Here is a 25,776-nt window from a genome sequence, read left to right on the forward strand (position 1 = left end):
GAATGCTGAGTTACATACACTCTATGAATACACCAATCAGAGTCAATGGCTATAATAATGCGGTTGGTATTACTGTCGTCCTGGAGGCCGGTGTATTGTTCTCTGACGTACTTGGGAAGGTGGAAAGCCGTTCCCTCATTCAGGTTGCCAACCTCATAATAATTAAGACTCTGATGCGGAAGGAGTGGGTTGGTGTCATCATCATCGTTGTAAAACTGGTGGAAACCAAAATCGCCACGACTTGGGTGGGATGTAGCGACCATTTGATTGGATTGGAATCTGACGAAGTCATGAGCAAACCAGAACAGAAGCTTAAGTCCATGTTTTGGGTTTGGGCGACCAAAGTTGGAATCCTTAAGCTGGCTTAATTCATTCAGTGTTTGTACAGGCATGGCTAAAGGGAAATAAAAGAAAAAACAAAGAGTTTGTGTAGATGTGCTCTTACATGAGGGGTAGGGGAGCATGGGGAGTTTCAACAAGGGACAGTTGCAACACACACATTTTCTACAATCAGGAACAAGCTAGAATGATGACACTCATATTGGACATGCTCAGTTAGTCCCTCTTATTACCAAGAAAGTAGCAGCTCTCTGCAATAACAGACCAAAACTTGTTTTTCTTTTCATGTTCAGTTTTTTTGTAATGCTGGCCTGATCTTTTGCTTGAACGGATTAAAACTGGTTGAGATTTAATGAAGGTTTTGTTTTGTTTTTTCATTTACATGGTTAGCATGTAGCAAGGTCATTTTGTCTGTGTTGTAGACCTTGTTTTGGCATGGCTGCTGGATGTTGAAACGGTCCCTGAACTCACCAGACATTTTCGAAACACCATGAAACACAAACATAAATGTATTTTCCTCTACAATAGGATTTTAAGGGTAACATTTTCTACAGAAACTTAACAGTTTCTTTACAGTTATTGAGGTAAATAGACACAGGCCTTTCTATGTGGGGATCCTTTCTGTGTTGTCAGACACATAGCTTGATAAGCCTGTCAGTGTTGAAAACAAGCAGTTTACTTTGACGCAGATGCTTGGCTCATGGGATTACATTGTATAGCCATTTTGCGATTGCCTGTTAAATCATCAATTAAATATATGACAACCACTGCTGTTAATAATTAATGAGTTGCCCTTAGTAAAAGTTTGGACCGAAAAAGATCTAAAAAGAGGGGTTGAAAGGGAAATAAAATGTTCATGTAAATTACCTTTAAATATAATTGACTCAACTCAACTTTGTTCTTATGTGTCCAGGAAGCCCTAGGCCTTGTTTAAGAAAATGGACCTTTGATGTGCTCATGTGGCGCAATAGGCTTGTAAAAAATCGGCCTTTGATGTTGTAAAATAACTTTTAACTGTAATTTTGCATTGAATTTGTCTAGCTTTTATATAGCATCACAGTTTCTGAGATGCAAATATACTGTTTTACTTCAATAATCAATGGCACAATTTACCCCAATGTATTTTCTTTAATGGCACAACTTACCCCGCACCAGGGGCAAGTTGTTCCACAGGACCACTTTTTTTCAGAAAGCTATATTTCTTAAATACTTTATTTCAGATCCAAAGTGATTGTTCCCAAGGATGCACCACATCCTGAAATATACTGTATGTACAGATTTTAGTTGGAAACATTACTGTCATGGCCTCACTTAAAAGTCACTTTAAGTAAAAACTGGCACAACTCACCCCACTATCCCCTAATGTTTCATTTCTGAAATGTTATTCTTGCAAAAGATTTCATACATACAGTATAATTTTCATGCATATCTTCCCTCTTTCCACACTGTAGTCAAAATCCAGTTCTGCCCTAGCTCAGGATTTAGTGTCATCAACACTGTACACTGCCCCCCCTTAAGAATGGTACTTTGACCTAAGTATCTTTTTTTGTTGGAAGTAAAAGAAGAGTTCAGAATAATTGACATTAAAGAATATTGGTGTTTTTCATACATAAAATGTGTATCTAGAAAGCTGAATACAATGCCTACAATACATATAAAATGAAGTCTAGTAGTAAAGTGCTATTAACTAAGGATTTGAAAGTCTCGCATCTCTGTGCAATTCAGTCTATAAACGTAAATGCACAGATGCCATGAAAACATCCATTCACTTCCCACAGATGTAACAAAGTAAGATAAAATAAACTAAATATACAGCTTATCAGGAACATGGTACTGTACCTTGGTAATGGAGCACAGGCACCGAAGGCTGAATTGCAGTGTTCAATGCTTCCTGCTTTTTCCTGTTTCCTCTGTAATCTCTAGAGCAGAGCCCTTTGGTTTCTCAGAAAATGAAACTTAAAATAATTTGGAAATATTTCAGTATATCGTGGCATGGAGTAGAAAAGCTCTGAAGAGAGACACGTTCTATTTAAGCTAATGACTACCCACTTGCTGTAACGGGTTCCCCACATGACACAGTTACCAAAGAAGAGGAACTAAAACCTTAGGTTTCTATTCTCTAGTAGCACTATATGCATTAAATATAGTGCTACATTAATAATCTGCATGTAACAACACAGTAGCCCTAACCATAATCTTAATGCAATACAATACAAAAGTGTCAATTTTTCAATGTTTTCCTATGTAGATTTGGACTGTTTTTATGACCCACCCAGACTACTTACTATGTCATTTTGTGCTCCCAGTTAAATACCCAGCTAAGAGCAGCCTAAAAATGAGGCATCATAACCCAGTTTCCTGGCTCATTTGGTTGTGTTGTATCAAGCTAATTATTTGAACTGGAGGTAGCCTATGGTGTCCATTCTGGTCTAATAATTATTTATTTACAGGAAAGCATTCTTAACAGCAGTGGTTGTAGTTGGCCTTCACCACTTTTAAATATTGACAATGACGAGGAAATAACATCTCTATGGAAGTTCAACAGTTTTGGGAGTTGCAGTGTTCTTCACCCAAAGGGAGCCTTTACTTTTATTATTACTTCCGCCAAGGAGGTTATGTTCTCTGTTTGTTTGTTTGTCTGTCAACAGTTCTACGCAGCTCGGTTTTCATGAAACTTCGTGGAGGGGTGGAGCATGGGCCAAGGAATAATCCATTAAAGATGCAGTACGTAGGATTTATGGTGATCTATTAGCGGAAATAGAATATAGTATTCTACGAATCATGTTCCCTTTACATAGAATGTGCCCTTTGTATCTACATAGCAAGCGGGTCCTCTTACACAAAGACAGTCATGTTTCTACAGTAGCCCAGAACTAACAAACCAAAAAACGAAGGGGGCCTTTCACGTTTTGTTATGGCACCTGACAGCCTTCGTAGCTTCTCCTACACACTTGGAAAGGGAGGGTAATTAAGTTTGTTGTAATCTAAAGCCTTACCACTAGATGCCACTAAATCCAACCTACTGCACCTTTGAATTCTGGAGTGGCTCTGGATCCAGGAATATTTTTCACTTTATTTAATGTTGAGATCTACTCTCTCTGCGTGCCCCCAATTATATTCTGTATTAATCACAATAATCAGTACTATACTGAACATGCTTGACTTTAAAGGTCTCTTTTTGGACCTGAACCTTTCAGTATGAACAGCTGGCTTTCATCATTTCACAGCTCTAATGTTCATCCCATTTCACTCCGATTTCCCATGCCACAAAGGGATTGTGGCAGTTTCAAAAACACTGATGTTCGGCAAGACAATCACACACCAACAGTAGCAGGGTCTTACGAACCTTTCCTCCAGTCTTACTTTATTACATCGTCACCTAGTGCCACTGTTACAATCCGGACACTCTGCACCAACATACCGCACAGGCCAAATTAAATGACAAAATGAGACAGGAGGAAAAAAAGGGCAGCAGACAGTGAAACAGAACAGGGAGAATGAATGGAATGACAAGATGAGAAGTCCAATGAAAAATGCAGAGAAAATAAAAACAAACAAAAGAAAAAAAAGACAGAAAAATGTAAACTCACAAAATATATAATTATTTTTTCTTACATAAAGCAGCAGAATGGAAAGGGGGGAAATCAGCAGAGAACCATTGACGATATCTAAATAAAAAAAATGGAGGGAGAGGTGACTTTGCTGAGGGAAACCCACAGAGAAACCTAAATGGTTTGAGATTCAGAAGCTCCTCTGTAACACATACCAGAAGGAAAGTAAGTGTTCAGCCCAATCAGAGAAAAAAAACATGAAAGACAGCAGAAGTCAAAATGAATCACCTTCCAAACACATCAAAAATGCCATTATTGTAATTATAGCTCTAACTATGAGTGTCATATCAAATTTAATATTATTATAATTATTACTTCATTATATTATATACACACGCACACACACACGCACACACACACGCACACACACGCACACACACACACACACACACACACACACATTTGCAATATTTTGCTTTGTGTTCTTAGTTTCTTTGTGTTTTTTTCCTTAAGTACACTTGAAAATAATGTGATTTTTTTCTTCTTCGTAGAACATACAATTAACGCTGCACACATCACACATACGTGCCACACAAACAAATTTGTTTTACAGTTGTCAACACTCGGCAGAAATCTCACAAATACACACCTACCCCTCTGGGTATGGTACTGATGATAATACTTCTCCCCTCAAGGGGGAACAACACCAACCCCCCCCTCCCAGGGAAACCATCCTCAGCGACATGTTGCCAAGGCACACATCGCCCTGCCATGTCACTATGAGGCAGGGAGGGACTCAGCTCCTGCTCCAGCTCCTGCACTCCACCTGCCCCCTTACTCGCACTACGGTTAGGACTTCAGTTGACGATACACATCTTCTATCTTTTTTTGTCTCTTCTTGATTCTTCTTCATGTTGCAGAAGCTACATTAGGTGTTCAGTGCAACAGACACTTACACACTTAAGAATCAAAGACACTTCAGCAATGATACATACAGTGAAAAACAAACACCAGAAAAACAAGGGAGCAGTATCTTTGTTTGCATGTCTGGCTGTCTCTCTTTGTGCATACACACAGGCCCTTGTTGGCACCCACAGGGCCTTGGCAGTTCACATATGTACTGTGTGTCTACCACCATGGACATTTAGTCTTTTGGGTTTGGGTGACTAGAAAGACCTTGTAGAAAAAGAATGGGCTTGTATGTCTCTTTGGAGGGACACCTGGGGGGACGGGGGGGGAGGAATTAAAACTTTTGGATGTTGCTTACATGTGGAATTGTCCCCTACTGGGTACATGCTGGGCAAGCCAAATGAGGGTGTCCAGAGAAGGTGATGGTGGTAGACGGCAAGTGTGGAGGTCCCTTTCTTGCCCCAAACAAAGGGTGTGTGTGCAAACATAGGCTGGTGACACACACACACACACACACACACACACACACACGCACACACACTTTAATCCCTTCATATACAACACCCCCTTTCTCCTTTCTCAGGGAAAATCCACTAACCCATGAAAGAGTAGAGCAGGGAGCAAGCTGTTGAGTTTGAGTCCGAAGTTTTGTGGGGCTGCAGACTCCCAGTCATACTGCACGTTAAAGTGATGCAATTTGCAAAAACAGTGTTATAATCTCTAGTGTCTAAGAAGTCCATCTACAGGAGCATCACCCCCTCCATTCTAAGCCAGAAACGCAGAAAAAGGGAGAGAATGGAGGAAAATGTGAGAACAGAGGGGGTTGGGGAACGATGAAGTGGTCAGTGTTGTTACTTGTGTATTTTCTTCCACCTTGTATAAAAGGAAATGAAGGCACAGCAAGAGGCTCCAGTCTTGCTGCATGAACAGTTTCCTGGTTGTGTCCGCACGGTCTCACCCGAAAGGGGCTAAAGAGAGAACAAGTGAGAGACAGGGTCGGCTGGTGACGGGGGCGTCTATAGTTTTGCAGTGAAATTTCCGAGTAGTCCTCTGGTGGTCCAGGTTGTCCTCTGCGAAGGTGATGGACATCAGGGTATTCCAATTTGTCTGCTTTGTTCAGAAGATGTCTGGGCAGTTCTCCCAGGTGCCCTGATCTTTGGCTTCCCAGTAGCCACCCTTGTAGAGGTGCGTCTGCTCCCCAGTGTGCGGGTCGTCAAAGTGATCGAACCACTGAGCCGAATAGTTGTCTTGGTGGACAGCTACAAGGGAACACAAAGAGGAGAGGGAACACCAATGATAAATCTGCACAGTTTGGTCATACAGAGTTGGAAGGCGGGCCTTGAACGGGATGAGATCACAGAGGACATGCCTGCGGTTCCAGAACCACTGAGGCAGAGACACTGCTTTTGACCTTCACTGGGTGGAGCTCTATGGAGGGGCGGTGGCTGGGACAGGAGGTCTCACTGCTAGTATTGTTCTCTACAGCAAATCACTGCATTTGCCTCAAGTGCTGCCTGAGAACATGAGGTACAACAAATCCTGACCTACAAACAGCGGAGGACTGCACATGAACAGATTCAGACACAACAGGAGCAGGGACAGATGACAGACAGGAAAGTAGAGACGGATGACAGAGGACAGGCAGACAAGGGGTACACAGAGTGAACGTTACTTGCTTTTGACCGGACATCCATAAGGCCCCTCCATGCCATCGACTGATGGAGAGAAAATACAGGGAACATGTATGACGAAACAAACTAATGAAGATGCGAAAAAAGTAAAAACAAACCCTCCACACTCAGAGAATCCCTGGTCAGAGACCAATGAGGAATTCTCCTTAAGTCCATCTTTCCACAGGCTATGTGTTGTGCATTCTCTCAGTTCTCTCAGAGTAGTGAAAGGGTGAGAAAGGAAAGGGAAAGGCTGGTACTTGCTTTGAAATGATGATGGGCCTGGCAATGTCTCAGCTGCATGATTAACCGAGAAACATGACAGACAGACAGACAGACAGAGAAAGATAAAGAGAAAGAGAAAGAGAAAGAGAAAGAGAAAGAGAGACATAGGTAGAAAATTGAAGCAATGGTAACAAGTGGCAGGCAGAGGAAAGAAAAAAGAAGAATGCAAGTGAACTGTGATCCAAATGTGCAGGAGGAAGTTTAACTTTTTAAAACAAAATTAGGGCTACTTGCTTGATGAGGAGATGTCAGAGGAGGTGGTGTCCTCTACATCAACTGAAAGCCAGAGAAATGGAGGAAGGCATAGAATGAAAGGGATACAAGATGATCAACATGACCGACATGAAATGATGATGAAATGAACAAATGACTGAAAAGCTACAAAGGGAATAGCAGGGAGCCACCTTTGGCTAATACCAGAGCAAATTTGTAACAACCACAATCTTAGCCGAATCCTATTTTAATAGTCAGCCCAATAAAAGTATTCTACATCGTATCTGTCGTATACACTTTGACTACCTTCCTGCATTGGAAAGGGATTGAAGTATGACAGCTACGCCCACCAGGGTGGACAGTGTGGATTATAAGTGGCCTGACAACTATTGTCAGGGCGCCTCTCAATATGAGACTACTTGCTGGTCGGAGATGACTCTAACCAAGTCTTTTCTTGTGGCAGTTTGATTAGCAGAGCCTAATTTTATCTGTAGATGGCTATTAATTGCCGTCTCTAAGGCACTAAGGGACAGTGATACCTGTGTGTATGTATACACTTGCAGACCACTGTTAGACAGAGGAGGGTTTGAAACCACTCAAGTCATAACATGTGTAGGTCTACAGGCAAAGAAGGATGTGCAGAGGGATAGAGGTGGATGAATATGCAGGGGTGGCACTGGGAGAGGAGATCATGAGAAGAGTGCTTAAGAAGCAAGAGGGAGGGAAAAGGTTCTTGGCTTGGAAGAGAGACTCAAACTAGTAGAGAAACGACCCAAAAGCACTTTGACAGGACAAGAGAAAATACTTGCTTTTCTCAGGAGTTTCAATAGGTTCAGGTGTCATTTCCTCTCCGTCGGCTAAATAGTAGATGGATGGATATAATATGGCAAACACAAAAAAAACAAGGATGAATCAACTAAAATAAAAAGTACTACTTTCGCTTTATACAAAACCACCACAGTTTTATCATCAGTTGTCCAGGCTGCACATCCTGAGGAGCTCAACGGTTTTCTAATGGGCAAGACTCCTAGAACTATAAGAACTAACATGCCCATAGTGGTTGGTTGTGGTCCTACATAAAAGTACTGGAAGGAAAAATGAGGGGAGAAAAAAATGCAGACTTGGGTGTGTATCTGAGTTCTGATGCACACATATGCCTATGTGCATGAAGTAGGCAAAAAGATGGGGAGGCAAAAGAGGAAAAGAAGTACTTGCTTTTCAAAGGTGTGTCATTAATGGAGTCCTCAATGACAGCTTGAGAGAGAGACAGAGACAAGAGACGGACAGGGTGAACGACACACAGAGACAGAGACCAACAGAGAGACATGAAGTGCACACATAAACTTTACAGTTCTGTTGGGGGAAAAAAACTCATGTTTCAAGCTCCCTGGCCACTCACTGAAACCCTCACTCCGTCTTACCCTCTTCATCGACGTCGGCAGAGCGGGCCTCCCTCTCCCTCTCGCGGCGCACGCTGCGCTGCTTCTCCTCCAGCCTCTGCTTCTCAGCGTTGGCCTCCTCCCACTGGCCTTGCTCCATGAGCCGCTGGTCTGGCCGCCGCCGGCTGTCCGTGGGGGCCACGCCATCCTCCAGCTCGTTCAACGTCAGCGCCAATGTGGAGAAGTAGTACATGTTCTCGGCCCCCTCTCTACACCACAAAAGGAGAGAAGGGCATGAGGATGAGCAGAGGACAGCTAACCAGATGTAATGAGAGTTTAATGATGATTGTAAATACACATTTAGAGCTTAACATGGCGATGATAGTTTTGTGTTTGAAAGTGTTTCTATGGATATGCTTGACAGAAACTGACTGACTGACTGACTGACTGACTGACTGACTGACTGACTGACTGACTGACTGACTGACTGACTGACTGACTGACTGACTGACTGACTGACTGACTGACTGACTGACTGACTGACTGACTGACTGACTGACTGACTGACTGACTGACTGACTGACTGACTGACTGACTGACTGACTGACTGACTGACTGACTGACTGACTGACTGACTGACTGACTGACTGACTGACTGACTGACTGACTGACTGACTGACTGACTGACTGACTGACTGACTGACTGACTGACTGACTGACTGACTGACTGACTGACTGACTGACTGACTGACTGACTGACTGACTGACTGACTGACTGACTGACTGACTGACTGACTGACTGACTGACTGACTGACTGACTGACTGACTGACTGACTGACTGACTGACTGACTGACTGACTGACTGACTGACTGACTGACTGACTGACTGACTGACTGACTGACTGACTGACTGACTGACTGACTGACTGACTGACTGACTGACTGACTGACTGACTGACTGACTGACTGACTGACTGACTGACTGACTGACTGACTGACTGACTGACTGACTGACTGACTGACTGACTGACTGACTGACTGACTGACTGACTGACTGACTGACTGACTGACTGACTGACTGACTGACTGACTGACTGACTGACTGACTGACTGACTGACTGACTGACTGACTGACTCACTCACTCACTCAGTCACTCACTCACTCAGTCACTCACTCACTCAGTCACTCAACTCACGGCAATGGGGTCTTTCTCCAGATCTCGCGGGCCTTCAGTGTTTGGTAGACAGTCTTCTGGCGGCCCTCTGTGCCATTCTCGCCTCCCCGGCTGCTCTGCATGACACGGGAGAACTCCATCTTTTCATCCCACGTGCCTGACAGGACGTAGTGTGCCTTCCCCTCCTTATCTGTTACCACACCCGTCACCTGCACAGTGAGAAGGAGGGAAGAAGCCAGTCAGAGAGACACAGAGAGACAATGACTTGGACTTAAAAAAAAAAACCTCCCTCCGGTGAGGACGGGTTCATCCGCTACCCAGAATGAATGCATTAGTGTGAGAGAGGGAGGGAGAGAGAGAGAGAGTGAGAGAGACAGAGGTGAGGTGAATGAAGAGATTTATGCTCTGGCTGAAATGATCTGACGTGTGTTGCAAGAGTGTCTTCACACAGATGCTGCAGTATGAAATGCCAGTTTGAGGCCTCTCCAAGGACTCACCTTTCTGGCCACATCTCTAGAGAAGTAGCTGTATGGTGCAAACTTAAGGTGACAGCGGTCTCCAGTCTCGTGATTAACAATATCTATTTCTCCTGACTGAAAACAGACAGAGAGAGGGGAATGAGTTAGAGAGAAAACAACCAAAACATCCATGTAAGAGATCATCATGTTAAATTGAAATGACCGTAATAGGACATGGCGCATCATTTTGAACTCAAGACATAGGCTAGGTTCACACGGTCAGTCCCAATCCCAGAAGTAATGTTAACACAAAACAAACCAACAAGGAGGGAAATATACCACATGGCAATGTGCAGTTGTGGTGCAGGACAGTAATGAGACAGCGTCAGAGACGGAGCAAGTCTGCCTGCAACGCTCATCAATGGCCCCCTCTGCCAGGGACAACTAGCATGTCTCCTGTACGTGTGATGGGCATGTGAATTTTATGCTATATCAGAACAAAACAAAAAAAATCAGATCAAAATCTGATTTCTTGCTCTTCAAATATGATCGGATTCCAAGTCTGAGCATAGCTTAAGTCTAGATTCCAGCTTAATTTTTCTGCAATGCAGTGTGGTCACATCTTTCCTTACATGAACCTCACTGTGTCTATACCAGGATTACGTAAATGGATAATACAGATGCAGCAGGATCTGAACCGGGATCTGAACCGGGGTTTCAATAACTAGTTCCAACTCACCTGGTCTATCCACAGTTTGCCAACTATGATATTGTGCACAGTGGTAGTGACTTTCTTCCAGGTGTAATGATTGTTGCTTTTCTCAAAAATACAGTGAATGGAGCCTATGAAAAGTGAGAAAGGAACACCATAGGCATAAAATATCATGAAAAAGCAACTTCATATCGATATCAGATGGGGAACGCAACAGATATACACACACACTCACCCAGAGGCATGATAGAGAGGTATTTGCCCCTGAACTTGCTGGCGAGGGTGATCTCTTGTCTCAGGGTCCAGCCTCGTTCTGAGATGGCATGATGGCATGCTGCTGGGGGGTGGTGGCTCACCTGTGGAGGTACAGGGACAGATTCAACAGACCGTTTGCGTGAGCCAAAGACTGGAGGATACATTTAGAAGGAATTTCACCTTTACAGTTTTAGCTACCCCAGCACAAAACAAAAAACAATAAAAACACACAAAATCAGATTGGATACAGTGTGCGCGCACAACTCTTCCGCCCCTCACCTGTTCACAGAGCGAACGGTAGCCGCTGTCATGGCGGCGGTCCAGCTCAAAGGTCTCCCCCAACAGAGGATTGAAGGGCTTGCCGGTGCGGTGCACAGTGGTGGAGTAGGACGAGACGGTGAAGGCCGCCACGTAGCACAGCTGCTCCAGGGAGCTCTGGCACTTGGCCCCCTTATCCAGCAGCTCTGAGTACTCAAGGTCCTCAGACAGCCGCTGCAGCATGGAAATGGGCTCGTTGAAGTTCACCTACGGGGAAAGAGAGCGCAAAGGTGAAAACAGAGGAGGACAGAGGGAGCGGGGGTGAGAACAAGGACAAGAAGGAGGGAGAAGAAAATGGAGGGTGGGGTAGAGGAGAAAAAGACACATGAGAGAGAGAGAGAGAGAGATAGCGAGCGAGCAAGAGAGAGAGAGAGAGAGAGAGAGATAGATAGAGAGAGAAAAGAGGGAGAGAGAAGGAAGACAGCAGCATGAGGGACACAGCAGGAATAGGAAAGACAATACACAAAAAGCAGTTATTGGGATGCGTAGCATTTAGAGAGAGATAGAGAGAGATTTAATGGGATGGGAGGAAGGGAAACCAGGGCAGGATTGAAGTGTGGGATTAAAGGGAGGTGGGTAAAGATAAATGATAGGAGAAGAAAAAGCAGGATTAGTGGAACACAGACTCAGTGTGGACACATGCGTCCAATTTCCGATTTCAGTCCGATTTAAATTGGATATTGGACACATGTGACTCCCCAGAACTAGATTCATTGTGTCCAACTTGAGTCCGACTGGACTCCGATGTAAACCCCCAGACACACGATTCGATTCCGCTGGTAATTGGACTGGGCGCGCATGTGTCTCTCGTATCTGATTCAAATTGGACAACAACAACTTTTGCACGTGCTTGAGATCGTGCCCACAGACATATACATGCATCATATATAATGTATATGATATGATAAACGCTGCTAGACGCTCAGTTCTTGTGCTCCCTCTCATTCAAGTTGAAATACTGAAAGCGAAAGTGAAACTTAGAAACTGGAACGCAACTGTTTGGGACAGAACGCACTAATTCAGTGAACAAATATTTTCTTATTACTTTTCCACCCGTTGTTAGTCATGTAATCCATTCATATCGATGTGAATCAATCAATACTAATACAACTTTAACTGTGGTGTGTTTTTGTTTCATTTCACAACGTATTTACTGTATAATCAACGGTTTTGTTTCATTTCACAACGTATTTACTGTATAATCAACGGTAGCAGATGTAAACATTCCGCATTTGATTTGAACTGATCTAGTTTTGTCACTTCCATGTGCTTTGAGATAGAGCAGTTAACCCCCCATGGAGACCCCATGGAGAGAATCGGATAGGATCGGAGTGCTGCCATCATGTGCCCGCACTGACTGATAAACCATTTTCTGTCACAGGCCTCTAATCTGACAATGCCTTAATGCACACCTGCACTCATACATCATTAGTCACTCTGGCCTAATCAGATCTATGCAGTGGTAATCTTGAGGCATTACAGTCCCATCAACAAACTATGAAGGATGTTTGAAAAGGGATAACTTCTTTACCCAAGCAGTCTAAATACTATTCGTTAGATTTGGTATTATTTGTGATAACTGTTATTGATGATGATGTATTTGGTGAAGAATACCTGCAACCCTAGTGAAGCATTCATATTTAAAATCTACGATAATTTATTACCACTCATAATCTATTACCACTCATAAACACAAATGCTTGATGGTTTTCTGATGGATGGCTAGTGCAACTATATGATGCAGTTTTATAGAGAATTACACATAACTAGACTGCTAAGAAAAACAATAGCTTGTCTTACAGGCATGGGGATCTTGGAGAGCTCCTTGCCGATGCAGTTCTTCATGATGCTCCACAGGTTAAGGGAGTAGTTGGGCTTGTCAGGTATGCGTACCCGCCTCTTCTTCACAGGCTCCAGCTCCTGCGGTTGAGGAGACTCCGGATTTGACGCTAACGACTGTTCATCTAGCTGCAGATGGCCAATGAGGGAGAGTAATGGTTATATGACAGTTATGTATGTGTTTCATTCTGAAGTGTAAATGTACACACACACGCATGCACACAAACATATAGTCAAGCCAGAAAGTCTGCACACCCCAATAGATTGAATTCATCTTTTGTCTCAAAATTCTACACAAAATAGCCCATAATGACAAAGTGAAAACGGGTTTTTAGACATTTGTGCTTATTTATTAAAAATCAAAATGTAAAACATCAAGTACACAAGTGTGCACACCCTTTGATATGACACCCAAAAGTGAGCTGAGGGGCATTTTGTTTCTATTGATACTTCTAGACTTCTATTTGTAGTTCACCTGTGATAAATTCAATTGATTGGACATGATTGGGGATTGCCAACAACTGCCTTTATAAGGTCCCACAGTTGACAGTGCATGGCAGATCAAACTCCAAGCCATGGGGTCAAAGGAAATATCTGCAGACCTCAGAAACAGGATTGTGTCAAGGCATAGATCTGGAAAATCCCCTCGACGACTTCTCCTGCTGGATGTGACGACCACCACTCTGGTCATCGGCAGCTCCATGGTCCGAGATGTCCACACCCCCCCTTCAACAAGCGGCCCCTGCAAGGTCCACTGCCTCCCCGGAGCCAGGCGTGTTCCAATCGCTGATGGAAGTGGAACTATCCCTCCCCACCCCCACCACTCTGCACGTAGTCTCTCTACCTGGTCTACCTAGAGAAACCCTCGGCCAACCGCACCCACCGCCACTGCTTTGCCGTACACCTTCTCTACCCAATACCCTATGCTAGCCTTTATATACAATATACATTATTGCCTCCACCGAAATGTTTCTCTGTCCCTACATCCCTTACCCCTGTAACAGTAACCCTATTGGCACAGTAATCTGGTCTGGTCTGTATCATGTATTTACCACCAGATGTATGTATATCAGTGGAGGTTCTTCCATTGAGGAAACGGAGGAAGAACCTCCCCAAACTTTTTGAGAATGTATTTTTGAAATTGAACTGACTAAACTCCTTTAAAAATGCAGTTTGATATCAGTATTTAATACTATGCATATTATAATTTGTTATTTATTATAACATTAGCACCCCCTATCGTTACAAGAAATTACTGCACGGAGGACGTCCTCCCTTTGGCTCCCATTAAAATCAATGGAATCTGTCTCTGATACGGGCGGTTCTTGGGGCTCATTGACTTACATTGCCCAGGGGAGGAAAGACCTCCCTAGCGTCTGAGTCTGCGCCAACGTCGCTTAACCAATAAAAAACAGATTTGGCGTTGGAGGGAGGGGATTCGACATTAATACCGAAAGAAGTTTCCCTCTTCAACCATTCTGCAGAGGGATATTACCGATAACATGTCACCCTTAAAGATTGTTGTAGAAAGATTGCAAATAAAGAGGACGTGCAATGGAGAACGAAGATATTGTTCATGTTTTATTGAACAAACCGTTTCATTCATTGAGCTACAGAGAGAAGGTTAGTATCAAAACAATCAGGGAAACCTGCTCCAAAAATCCATGTCACTAAACGTAAAACCGCTGCCGTATAATGCTAACTGGTAGGCGAAATACTTATAGCTCACTGGTACCATAAAAAAACAATCGGCTGTACTGTTTTGTTTAAATCGTTCATACGCCTATTGTTAGTCTGACTGTTCACGTTCAGCTGAAATTCTGAATGGAAATTGTTAATGAATGTTTCAGAACGCGATGTGTTTCGTAATTAGCCTACTTGTAATTTGGGCATTGGCCTCATACTAGGCTACTTTGAGTGATAGCTGTAATAATCTGGCATAATCTGATGTTAATGTTAATAGTTCTGAAATAATGTTCTCTTACTTGTTGCCTTTGTTACTTGTTGTTTCATATTGTGGAAAGGATGTTAGTGAATGATTCAGAGCATGATGCATTTTAAATGGCATCACTTTTGGTCTTGTGTCTTAATTTTTTTTTAACAATTTCAGCTGAAAATAAAATTAGTCAAATCAAGAGTAGGCCTGATTTGACTTATTGGCTTTTCATCCTTTCATCTGGCCTTGTCTAGTCCAAAGACATGCTGCCCACCAGCTTTTTAAGTACAATGGTGCCACACTGGTGGCTTTGTATCAATTGTATCCCTGCCTGCTATTTTGTAGTACTGTAGGCCTCAAAAACACCCTGAAACAACTTGTATCTCACATACTTATGCCACCAACGGAATAAGCAGGCCAATGGCAACCAGGCGCACAGTTCTTCCTCCCTCACTTTAAAAACCACCAGCCGCCACTGATGTATATGTCCAGTGACCAAATGCTGGCTGTGTATTGCCCCTGTTGCTTCCTTTCCCCTTCTGCCACACAACCCTTCCCCTTCTGCCACACAACCCTTCCCCTTCCCCCCTTCCCCCCTTCCCCCCGTCCCACCTTCCTGTCTCCACCCGGCCGACCTCAAGCAGATGGGTCCCCCCTTATGTGCCGTGGTTCTGCTTAAGGTTTCTTCCTGCCTAACAGGGAGTTTTTCCTTGCCCCTTTTGCCGTTGTGCATGCACTAAGGGGGTTCAGGCTCTGGGCTCTGTTAAGCGCCGAGAGGCAATTGTATTGTTATGGCGCTATACAAATAAAATTGAATTGAATTGAATTGAAAAGGCTATGGAAAAAATCTCTGCAGCTTTACAGATCCAAAAGAGCACAGTGGCCACCATCATTCGTACCTGGAAGAAGTTTGAAACCACCAAGAATCTTCATAGACCTGGCCAAACTGAGCAATCGGGGAAGACAGGCCTCGGCCAGGGAGGTTAGCAGGAACCTGAGGCTCACTCTGACGCTCCAGCGTATCCTTGTGGAGATGGGAGAACCTTTCAGAAGATCAACCATCCAGGCATCACTCCAGCAATCAGGCCTTTATGGTAGAGTGGCCAGACGGAACCCCCTCCTTAGTCAAAGGCATGAAATTGAACTTTTTGTCTGGAGGTAACCTGGCACCACTCATCACTTGGCTAATACCATCCCTACAGTGAAGCACTGCGGGGGCAGCATAATGATGTGGGGATGTTTTTCAGCAGCGGGAATGGGGCAACTAGTCCTGATAGAGGGAAGATGAATGCAGCTAAGTACACAGAGATCCTTGAAGAAAACGCTCTGGACCTCAGACTGGGGCGAAGGTTTACCTTCCAACATGACAACGACCCGAAGCACACAGCGAAGAGGACAAAGGAGTGGCTTTGAAGAAAGTCTGTGCATGTCCAAGTGAACATCTGAGGAAAAAACTGAAAAAGGCTGTATACCGACGCTCCCCATCCAACCTTATGGAGCTGGCAAGGATATGCAAAAATGTCCAGAAACAAGTGTGCCAAGCTCGTAGCTTGTTTTCCAAGACGCCTTGAAGCTGTGATCGCTGCCAAAGGTGCAGCAACCAAGTTTTTGGCTAAGGGTGTGTACAAATATGTAACCCCTAAATAACATACTTTTGTCAGTAAAACAATATTGTATGTTTTCTAAAAACCTGTTTTCACTTCGTCATTATTGGCTATTGTTTGAGGCAAAAAATTTACTCAATCTATTTGTAGTATAAGTCTTTACGTATTAAAAGTGGAGAAGGTGAAAGGGGTGAGCAGACTTTTACGGCTTGACTGTACATGCACATACACACAGACACTTACGGATTGGTCATCCATTCCAATCTCACTGCTGATCCCACTGACATTACTGCCCGATCTCCTGAGAGAAAAGTTAATAGAGTGAGAGAATGAAGGGGGAGAAAAATGAAAAATGAAAGACAGGACAGGAGAAGGAGGGAGAGGAAAGGAAAGGAGGGAAGCAGAGGCCACACACTTAGGTCCAGTAAGACAAAAACGACATAAATAAGACAAACTGTCTATTTCTGAACTGAGAAGAAAGTTCTGGAAAGGGGTTGATGGGTGGGATGGGGCAGAGAGAGGGACAGTAGGAGGAGACCTGTGGTATTTGGGGTCGGCAGGGACGGTGATGAACTCCTGCGGGTCCTCCATGGCGTCAAAGAACTCGTTCTCATCCTCCTCGTCACTGGCATCGCCCTTTCCTGAGCTAGATCCTGAAATAGCAAGAAAGCAAATGGGGTTAAGAGAACGACAGACTTAAACTTGAAAATGTTGAATGCTAGCCTTTGCAGAACATTGTGAATGTCTGGAGTGAGCAACAGTGAACGGTTCATTGGTGTGAGTTGCACCAAGTTCCTTTTTGTAGTGCAAGATTACGCTATGCAGTCATGTGTCTCAGTCCCACCAGGACGAAACACAGTGTGAAGCAGCACCATATGCACCATGCATTCATCTACACAGAGCAGTGCTGCATTAAATTAGTTCCAGTTGGGCCAAATAGAGACCGCAGTATCAATCAAGCTACACTGTGAAGTGATGCTGTACAATGCCCCAATGCCAGCCCTTCCTTTACTGCTAGTGCTGAGGTTGTTCTATGATGCAGCACTTGGTGTCCCTGAAGGCCTTCTCCAAGGAAATGGCCAGCTGGGACAGCTATTATACTGCTTAGGGGCTAAGCTATGCATTCTGAGCTTGGTAGCACTATGCAGTGTAGTGTCGTTTCAAGCTTTGCCACACAGTACAGCGTTATGGGCACTGCTGAGGGCAGTGTTGGTTTGGGCAAAGTTTGGGCGTCTGCAATACCTTTGCTGTCTGTGGCGGGGTGGCTCTGCGAGGGGGGCAGCACGGTGGCGCCCTTGAAGGCCCTCTCCAGATGGTTGTGCTGCTTGGCCAGCTGCTCCAGCGTCTCCTCCAGGCGCACGCGCTGCTCCCTCTCTGCCTGCAGCGCTTTCTGCCAGCGCTTGCTGTGGGCCTGAGCCAGAGATAGGAAGTCCCGGCAGGCCTACGCAGGGGAAAACACCACAAGTTACAAGCTGCCGCAAAGTAACAAGGTGGCATGCTACTTTCTACAGTGCACAGATGAGGGTGCTCCAAGCTACCATCCTGGTTTGCCACAACTGTACTTTCAAGAAAAGGGCAAATTAATGATTCAAAGGCTCAATCTTCTCCTTTAGACTGTGAGGACGTGATGGGCACCATGGCTATGTCCTAACTTATCTCTTTTACTGCTAAGGATTTAAAACATAATGGTCAGCTCAGGATGATGTGCTCTCATTTGACTCACTTGGATTACCAGAGGAGGGGGAAAAGAGCTTTAAACATTTTTTCCAGAATATTCCTTTTTTTTTTAATGCCACCGGTATAGCTTCTATAGCTCCTTTCCTTCAAGTTCATCCAATGAGAGCACAACATATCTGGTATATCAATGTCATTCTAAGTTTAAGGAGTGGGGCTGGTGTCATTATCCATATGAGTGAGGACATGAGTCTGGTAGCACAACTGGTGCGTTTCAGGGGTAACTTACATTGATCATGGCATTGGAAGTAATGCGGAAGAGAGTGGCCCTCTCGGTCACCTGCCGAATCTTGTCACCTGTGTCTCCACCTATCTTCACACCCTCCAGCTCTGACAGGGACCTGAAAGAGGAAAATGGTGAAGCAACATTCAAGTAGCCACATACCAAGCTTTGATTCACATTAAAATACACAGATTTATTCTCTCTCTAAAATTGTGATACTTCCAAAAACACATTTTATCATTGTTTGATGGCCCAAATGTACATAGGTTGCCCAAACAAAAGTACAAGTTTACACAAAACTATGCTAGATGTGTTTAAGATAGACACAGTGAAAACAGGACTTGCTACAGCTCCTGCACTTTTTTAGGCTCTGGCTGTAGCTAATGCTGATACCTGAAGGCACATATATGGATATCTTCTACAACACACAAACCAAAATGACAAGATAGGCCAGGATAGAGACTAATCCTGACCTTTGCAGGGCAGAACCATGTTTGGCAATGAGGTCATTGCAGGTGCTGAGGTCCTCCACCTTGCTCCCGAGTGTACGCAACGTGGACTGCACCTCAGAGTTCCGGGATGCCCCACTCTGACCCGCGGAGGGGGGAGACATGGGACACTCATCACCAGAATCATCTATGGCAAAGAAAGAATGAGAGAGTGAACATGGGAACAAATAAACAAATAAAAGCATAAGGAATCATTTCCAGGCATCATATACAGTGTGAATTATGTTATTTTACTGATTCTTGTGACATATAGTGCTGTTAAAACATCAAAATCAAGGGAAAAAACAGGAGACAGAACAAGATGCCAAATGGCAGAAATGCAGTCTATGAAAGACATTTCTAACTCCTCTAATTTACACCATGTAGCATAGTGGATCTCTATGGCAGTTCTGTCCTGACAACATCATGGCCGATGAGAGATGAGAGCAGGATTTTTTACAGTCGGTCACCAAAATAGCACCTACAACTCGCCGCCTTCTTTGTTTACTTGGTGCACCCGTCTTCTCGACAGCCACCACACTTAATCCTCTTGTTCCCTTATCCACTACCTTTGGCCCTTAACCTTACTATGTCAGTAACAATTAAACTGCAATGCCACTGCAAAAAGCCACATCAGAAACAAAACAACCACTTGCTCACAAGAACCTAAATGTATAAATCATTTGAACAAACAACCAAAACTCAAAGCAAGATGCTATCTACCAGAAACTAAGCAACAACATGTGACTTTCTTTATAGCACGAATATAACGATAATGATGTTATTCTATTGTCTCCACATCACACTTCAACGGAAGATTACACAAAATCAGCTAGTTTAAAGGTGCAATAAGGATCAATAGCTATTCGCTAAAGGTATGCTAGCAGCTAAAACTAACGAAATCTCTTGAAATGTGCTGACTTTGACATTATGACAAACTAGTTACTCAACGACTGTCCTTACACAGTCAAACATCAAGCAAGTGCAACACAAGACTAAGCAAGACGGCAAATAAGCTACTTACTAGATCGGCAGAAGGTAAACAAGTCAGGTCGGCGGGCTGCGGCAGGCGAAACTACAGAACGCAGTTATATGCCTATCGACCCTGCTATGCCAATGGCACTGACGCGATTCTCCATATTAAATGTCATTGTAGCGCCCCATTTTTTTTAAAGCTGTTATTTTAAGGTTAAACTGCTTATCCTAACCCTATTCCTGAAGCATAATTGTTGCATAATGCACTTTTAAAGCTCACAAGGTCATTCAATAAATCAGGCATAAAAACACAGGGCTACCAGTAGGGCTGAACGATTAATCGCATTTGCGGTTTAATCGCGATATGATGAGACACGATTTTCAAACCGCAACTTAAATAAAAACCGCGATTAAAAAAAAAAAAACATTTTTTAAGATGGAAAATTTTGCACACAGTGATTAAAGCAGCATAACGGATCACTTCCTAATCACTAGCGAGATGCTAGTGCCTCAAACTAGCGAAATCTCTTGAAATGTGCTTACTTTGACACTATGACCAACTAGTTAGTCAACAACTTTCCTAACACAGGCAATCATCAAGCAAGTGCAACACAAGACGGCAAATAAGCTACTTACTAGTTCGGCAGACAGTAAAAACCAGGTAGCTTCAGGCACACCTACATAACGCAGTCATTTGCCTACGGACCCTGGTATGGCAATGGCACAGAGGCGATTCTCCATATTAAAAGTCATTGTAGCGCCCCAATTTTCAAAGCTGTTATTTTAAGGTAAAACTGCTTATCCTAACCCTAACCCTGAAGTACAATTACTGCATAAGGCCAATTAAAAAAATGCATGCCTTGTGTTTATACTTGACTTTGTTTAAATAACTTAAATGCACAGTGGCAAAGCCACCAATTTGTTTCTGTAATGAGCAGTTCAATTCAAATGTTAAATGTGGGAAAGAATATTTCACACTAAATGTATCTAATATTGTGTCATATTTAAATCATTAAGTATGTTTTGTTGGAGAAAAAAAAGAGGATAACATTTAAAAAAAACGCATATCGAATCACAATCGCAATATTTTGGGGGAAAATAGCAATTAGATTATTTTCCCAAATCATTCAGCCCTAGCTACCAGACCCCTACTACATGACAATATGCTTAAAACCTTGAGGAGTATCAAGTCTTTGACTATGAAATTATATGTTCAATGCTAAGGCAACTTAATTAAGTTGAAATAGCGTCATGACCTAAAAGCATGAGGCTACGATCTTATACTTTCACAGTAAACTATTCCAGCGGATCAAGAGCTGTAGAAAGCAACAAACTACAAAAGAATAAACACCACAATCAACACAAGACACAAATAAACTGTTATCAGGAATGCAGCAATGTAAAGTCAATCAATGTACCAATGATTTGGAAGAAGGTCTGGTAGATAGTCACACAAGGCAAAGATCTAATTTTAGGTGGTCAGCTGTTCCACAGTCTAGGGGCCAACACAGCTAAATATCTATACATAATCTAGACTCAGGAACAGTCAACAGTCCATTATTTGAGGACTCAGTGGTCTTGTGGTAACATAATCAATCAATCCAAATAAAAAGGTAGCCATGCATTGAATCATGTTCTACCTAACATAGGCCATGGTAATGCATCATTTATGAAGTTAAATCTAAAAAATATTGGCAAGTAGTTACATGAGGAAGGAATAGCGATAATACACGTAAAGTCAAAAAGTACAGCTCCCCAATAGTCAGTAGGGGTGTGTTCAAAATATCGATACGGGGATACATCGTCGCGGGCCTCTTTACGATGCGTGTATCGATACGGAGGCGTCAGTATCGATACTTCACGTGCAACAAAAAAAAAAAAAAATTTTTTTTTTTCTTTTTGTCTGTTTCTTTGTACAGCGTCTACTTGGTTCATGTGCCTGCCTGCATACTTTGCCCATCATCCAGTTGATGGTATAATTTGAAAGCAGAGTTTCTGTAGAATCCACATGAGGTGACAAATATGTTATGATGTACTGTCAAGGAGTTACAGGCAATTTTTTTTTGTTATAAGCCTAAAATATCGGGATACGTATCGTATACGTACGTATCGCATGTATCGCGATACATATCGTATCGCGACCCCTGTATCGGGATGCGTATCGTATCGCGAGGTGGTTGGCGATACCCACCCCTAATAGTCAGACTGCTGAGATGATTGAGGCTTAGTTATGGATTTACCATTGATGTACAGGGAATAGAATCCTTTCATATTAGAATGTGATATAAGGGAAAGGAAGCCGAATACTCACATATTCGTCAAAAACTTTAACTTGCACTAACTGAAAAATAAATAGTGAGTGGGTAGTAGTGGGTAGATCAAAATCAGTCATGTCAGTTTGCTTAAAAAAAGAAAGAGCATTTGGATGCTTTTTGAAAAATATGCATGCTATGCATTTTCAGGCTACAAATATGACCGTTGGGATTGAGTACAGCAGTGTTCTTGTATTTCTGACATGACTTTGCATGAAAATAACATCCAAACCCACCACCTCCCTTAGCCAGCCCAGTCTCTGACCTGACTGATCTGCTTGATTCCGGACCGCCTTGGCCTTGGCCAGCTCGAGGGCGGTGATCCAGCGCTGGCGCTCCACCTCAGAGCTGGCCTTCAGGTGGTAGGTCTGCGCCCCACCATTGGAGATTATGAAGTTGCAGGAGTCCTCCACAACAATGTTGGCCGTCGCCAGGTTTATGGTACCACGGCATGTGTGGCCCATCTCTGCTTGGGTCCTGCAGGGAAAGAGAGACAGACAAAAACAATGGAGTTGAAATATCAAAAGCAAAGTAAACTTCTGGAGAAAAGAATGCCAAACACAGAGCTTCACCACTGCACTGTTTAGCACTGGCAGTCACAGGGGAGAAACTAAAGAGGCTCAATTAAGGTCTGCACTGAATTATGTAGATTACTGGGCACTAAACTGTATCGAAAGCAAGATAAAGTGCCAACTAAGGGGCGCTACAGATCTCAATTCAATTATCACACTCAATCAGCCAATCCGAGAACCTTAAACACATAGGATTTATAGGACCTGTAACTTCCTGAGAGATACAGGGCCATACTGTTCAAAACAGACAAAAAACGATGGAGCCGATTTGGCAACAGTTAGGTGGAACAGATATAGCTCTCAAAGTGATGACTGAGTACACTAAAGTAGGTTTCGGATACATGGAACAGCGCAACACTGAAAAGCAGCATTGTGAGGCAATAGGCTGTTGAAGTGTAAAAAAAAAAATGTCCCTCCCCAACTAATGTCCCAGCAAGTCATTATCTTACAAGTTGAACTGAAGCACCAGTCAGGCTAACAAATGCTGAAACTGTAAACACAAGAGTTGAGTCGCAGGCAGCATGATGATGCCAAGCAGGAACAGCATCTAAACAAGCTCTGGTGATCTTGCTGACCTACTCTGACCCCCTAAGACTTTAGTCACATGATACACACTAGACCTTTCAAAATGTCTCAGAAAGCCTTATCAGATTTTGGCTGGCCAAGTTGTTTGGCGAAACATCTCTGTGCTTCTAATTGGCTTGTTGCAAGTGGAGCTGTCAATTACAGTTTTAGGACAAAGTTAATGATAAAGACATTGATAAGAAATAGCCAGAATAACAAACAATGGATATTGTTACATTGTAAACCAAATAAGTTATTCACTTACAGGCACACCTGCACACTCAGATACTTGTGCACAGAATTAATAATTGATAGAGAGCTGGTAGGTGAATGGGACATCTCCATCAGCAAAGTCTATCTGACCAACTCAAATCTCATTAGCCAAGCTTCACTCGCGTTACACACATTTACACAGCAAGATGCAGTTGCCAATACCCCGGTCTCACATGGCACACTAACACACAGTTCAACAGGGATGTCAAAACACAATACTGTCTGGCAATCCATCTATGACAAAAACATGAATAGACACCCTAAGTAGAATCATTCAAAAATGTAACTGGCAAATTTCTAAACTGGCTGTCTGTAAAGCTTTAAACTTTTTCTTTCTACTGATAGCTTATGGCCAGCACAAGGTTACAGCAAAATGTTATTTCATATTTCACTTACCTGTAATATGACAGCAAACCATTGCTCAGAACGAACCATCGTCGCTGGTAACCCTTGATGTAATTCGTCCATTTGAAAAGCCAGCCTTTATAAGTGTCTCCTGGTGTCGGAGTGGGCGCCTTGGGCTCCGACATTACGATAGCCCGTGGCTTCACAGTGTGGGATTGAGGCCTAAAAAATAAAGGAAATGTGTACAAAACAGTGCTTGTTGTCTACCGTTTCCATGTACCTGTGAGATCAACCTGCTACTAAATTAAAAGCCCGTTCTCAATCTAGACCACTTTTTACACTGATTTTGCTGGGTAACAATTTAATGTTATAAGCAGCTTCGCTTAAGGCATGATACAGCACTGGGCTTTAATGTTCTGCTTTCACGAAGGTTGAAAATCTCACAGCCAGCAACTGTTGAGGTGCATTTATCCCCCGATTAACTAAAGTTGCTAACTGCAAACCTATCGTTTTACGTAAACTGATTCCTCATTTATTAAACGGTTAGCCTGTCGATGGCAGGATTTGATTGTCATCTACATCTCTGCCTACACAATTTCGCCTACGTGTACAAAGACAGCTAACGTGAACGTGGCTAGCGAATGATAGCTATGTCTGTTATGCTATCTATTCATTTACCCTCCCTTGCTTTAACAACATTGTCGTGATCACTGCACGCAAACTACGGTTCACTAATAACCTTACTGCTGAGTAATTGATGACTGGTGGATAAGTTTTCGTTTATTGACATAATCTACCTGGGGAAACCTTTATATTGTCAAAGCTGTACGGCCTATTTAAAAAGTCGCAGACCTGGGACTGGAGTATGTCAGTAAACTGAGTTTGCGGCAATGACACCCTAATAACGTCAGCTTCTAAACGTAGGTCGAAATGAGCCGAATATATCAAGACTTCACATTTCATCTTCGGACAACAAGAGCAGTTATTTGCTTGTGTTTATGGTCGAACAGGTTTAATGCAGATTATTAACTTTGAAGTTACATTCCAACGGCCGAGCTCTCTGAATAATACAGTAAGGTTAGGTTAGCTACATTTCTAGCTACCTGGTTCGCTAGCTAATGTTAGCTGATTCGTTGCCATCTGGCTAGCTGGAGAAATTTTAAATGACAGTAGCAACCTGAGTTGTTGACAGTTCGTTTGAAACTACTGATTTAATTCAGTGACAAACATCAAGTAGACATTTCTATTATCAAGATCCGATCATAAGACATACAACATTTGTTGTTACTGTAGCTTGCCATTTCCACTTACCTCTCACACAATCCCTTAGAAAGAAGGAAGTAAGCTTGGTATGTTCACTACTGGCTCGCGTTCGATTCAGAGAACAGACCGCACGGCCACTGTTTATTCCGCCCACCCCATCCCAGAAATGAGACATAATTTTCCCTCTTAGCCCATCCTGTGTTTTCGTTTTGTTTTTCGCTAACCGTGTTTAGTTACGTATTCATTTGGGTAAAATTCCCAAGGGAAATAGTTTTGCAGTCTATTTAGGGTATGGTTTTAAATGAATTGCTGTGAAATATGAAACGCGCACTAGTTCCCATGTTTTCAAATTAGATTTAGGATTTTTGTTGTTGCCTGTTGCA

The 25,776-nt window shown here is 43.1% G+C and overlaps 1 protein-coding gene across 2 annotated transcripts; it reads right to left on the reverse strand.

Annotated features, from left to right (window-relative positions):
* Window positions 1-3,682: 3,682 nt before the first annotated feature.
* osbp (oxysterol binding protein) lies at window positions 3,683-25,517 on the reverse strand. 2 transcript variants are annotated; one of them, XM_080837026.1, is made up of 16 exons: window positions 25,442-25,517; window positions 24,182-24,352; window positions 22,642-22,853; window positions 19,075-19,237; window positions 18,608-18,719; window positions 17,887-18,085; window positions 17,183-17,297; window positions 16,888-16,942; window positions 13,066-13,233; window positions 11,227-11,472; window positions 10,928-11,048; window positions 10,720-10,823; window positions 10,020-10,115; window positions 9,544-9,731; window positions 8,389-8,615; window positions 3,683-6,058 (listed from the first exon to the last, which is right to left on the reverse strand). In XM_080837026.1, the coding sequence occupies exons 2-16, from the start codon at window positions 24,313-24,315 to the stop codon at window positions 5,916-5,918; spliced, it is 2,283 nt and encodes a 760-aa protein (XP_080693152.1). In that variant the 5' UTR covers window positions 24,316-24,352; window positions 25,442-25,517; the 3' UTR covers window positions 3,683-5,915. The 2 variants fall into 2 exon arrangements, with proteins under 2 accessions (XP_080693152.1, XP_080693151.1); XM_080837025.1 differs by having other exon boundaries at window positions 16,888-16,945.
* Window positions 25,518-25,776: the final 259 nt, after the last annotated feature.

The sequence above is a fragment of the Sprattus sprattus genome (genome assembly GCF_963457725.1).
Source record: "Sprattus sprattus genome assembly, chromosome: 4".
Taxonomy (NCBI): Eukaryota; Metazoa; Chordata; class Actinopteri; order Clupeiformes; family Clupeidae; genus Sprattus; species Sprattus sprattus.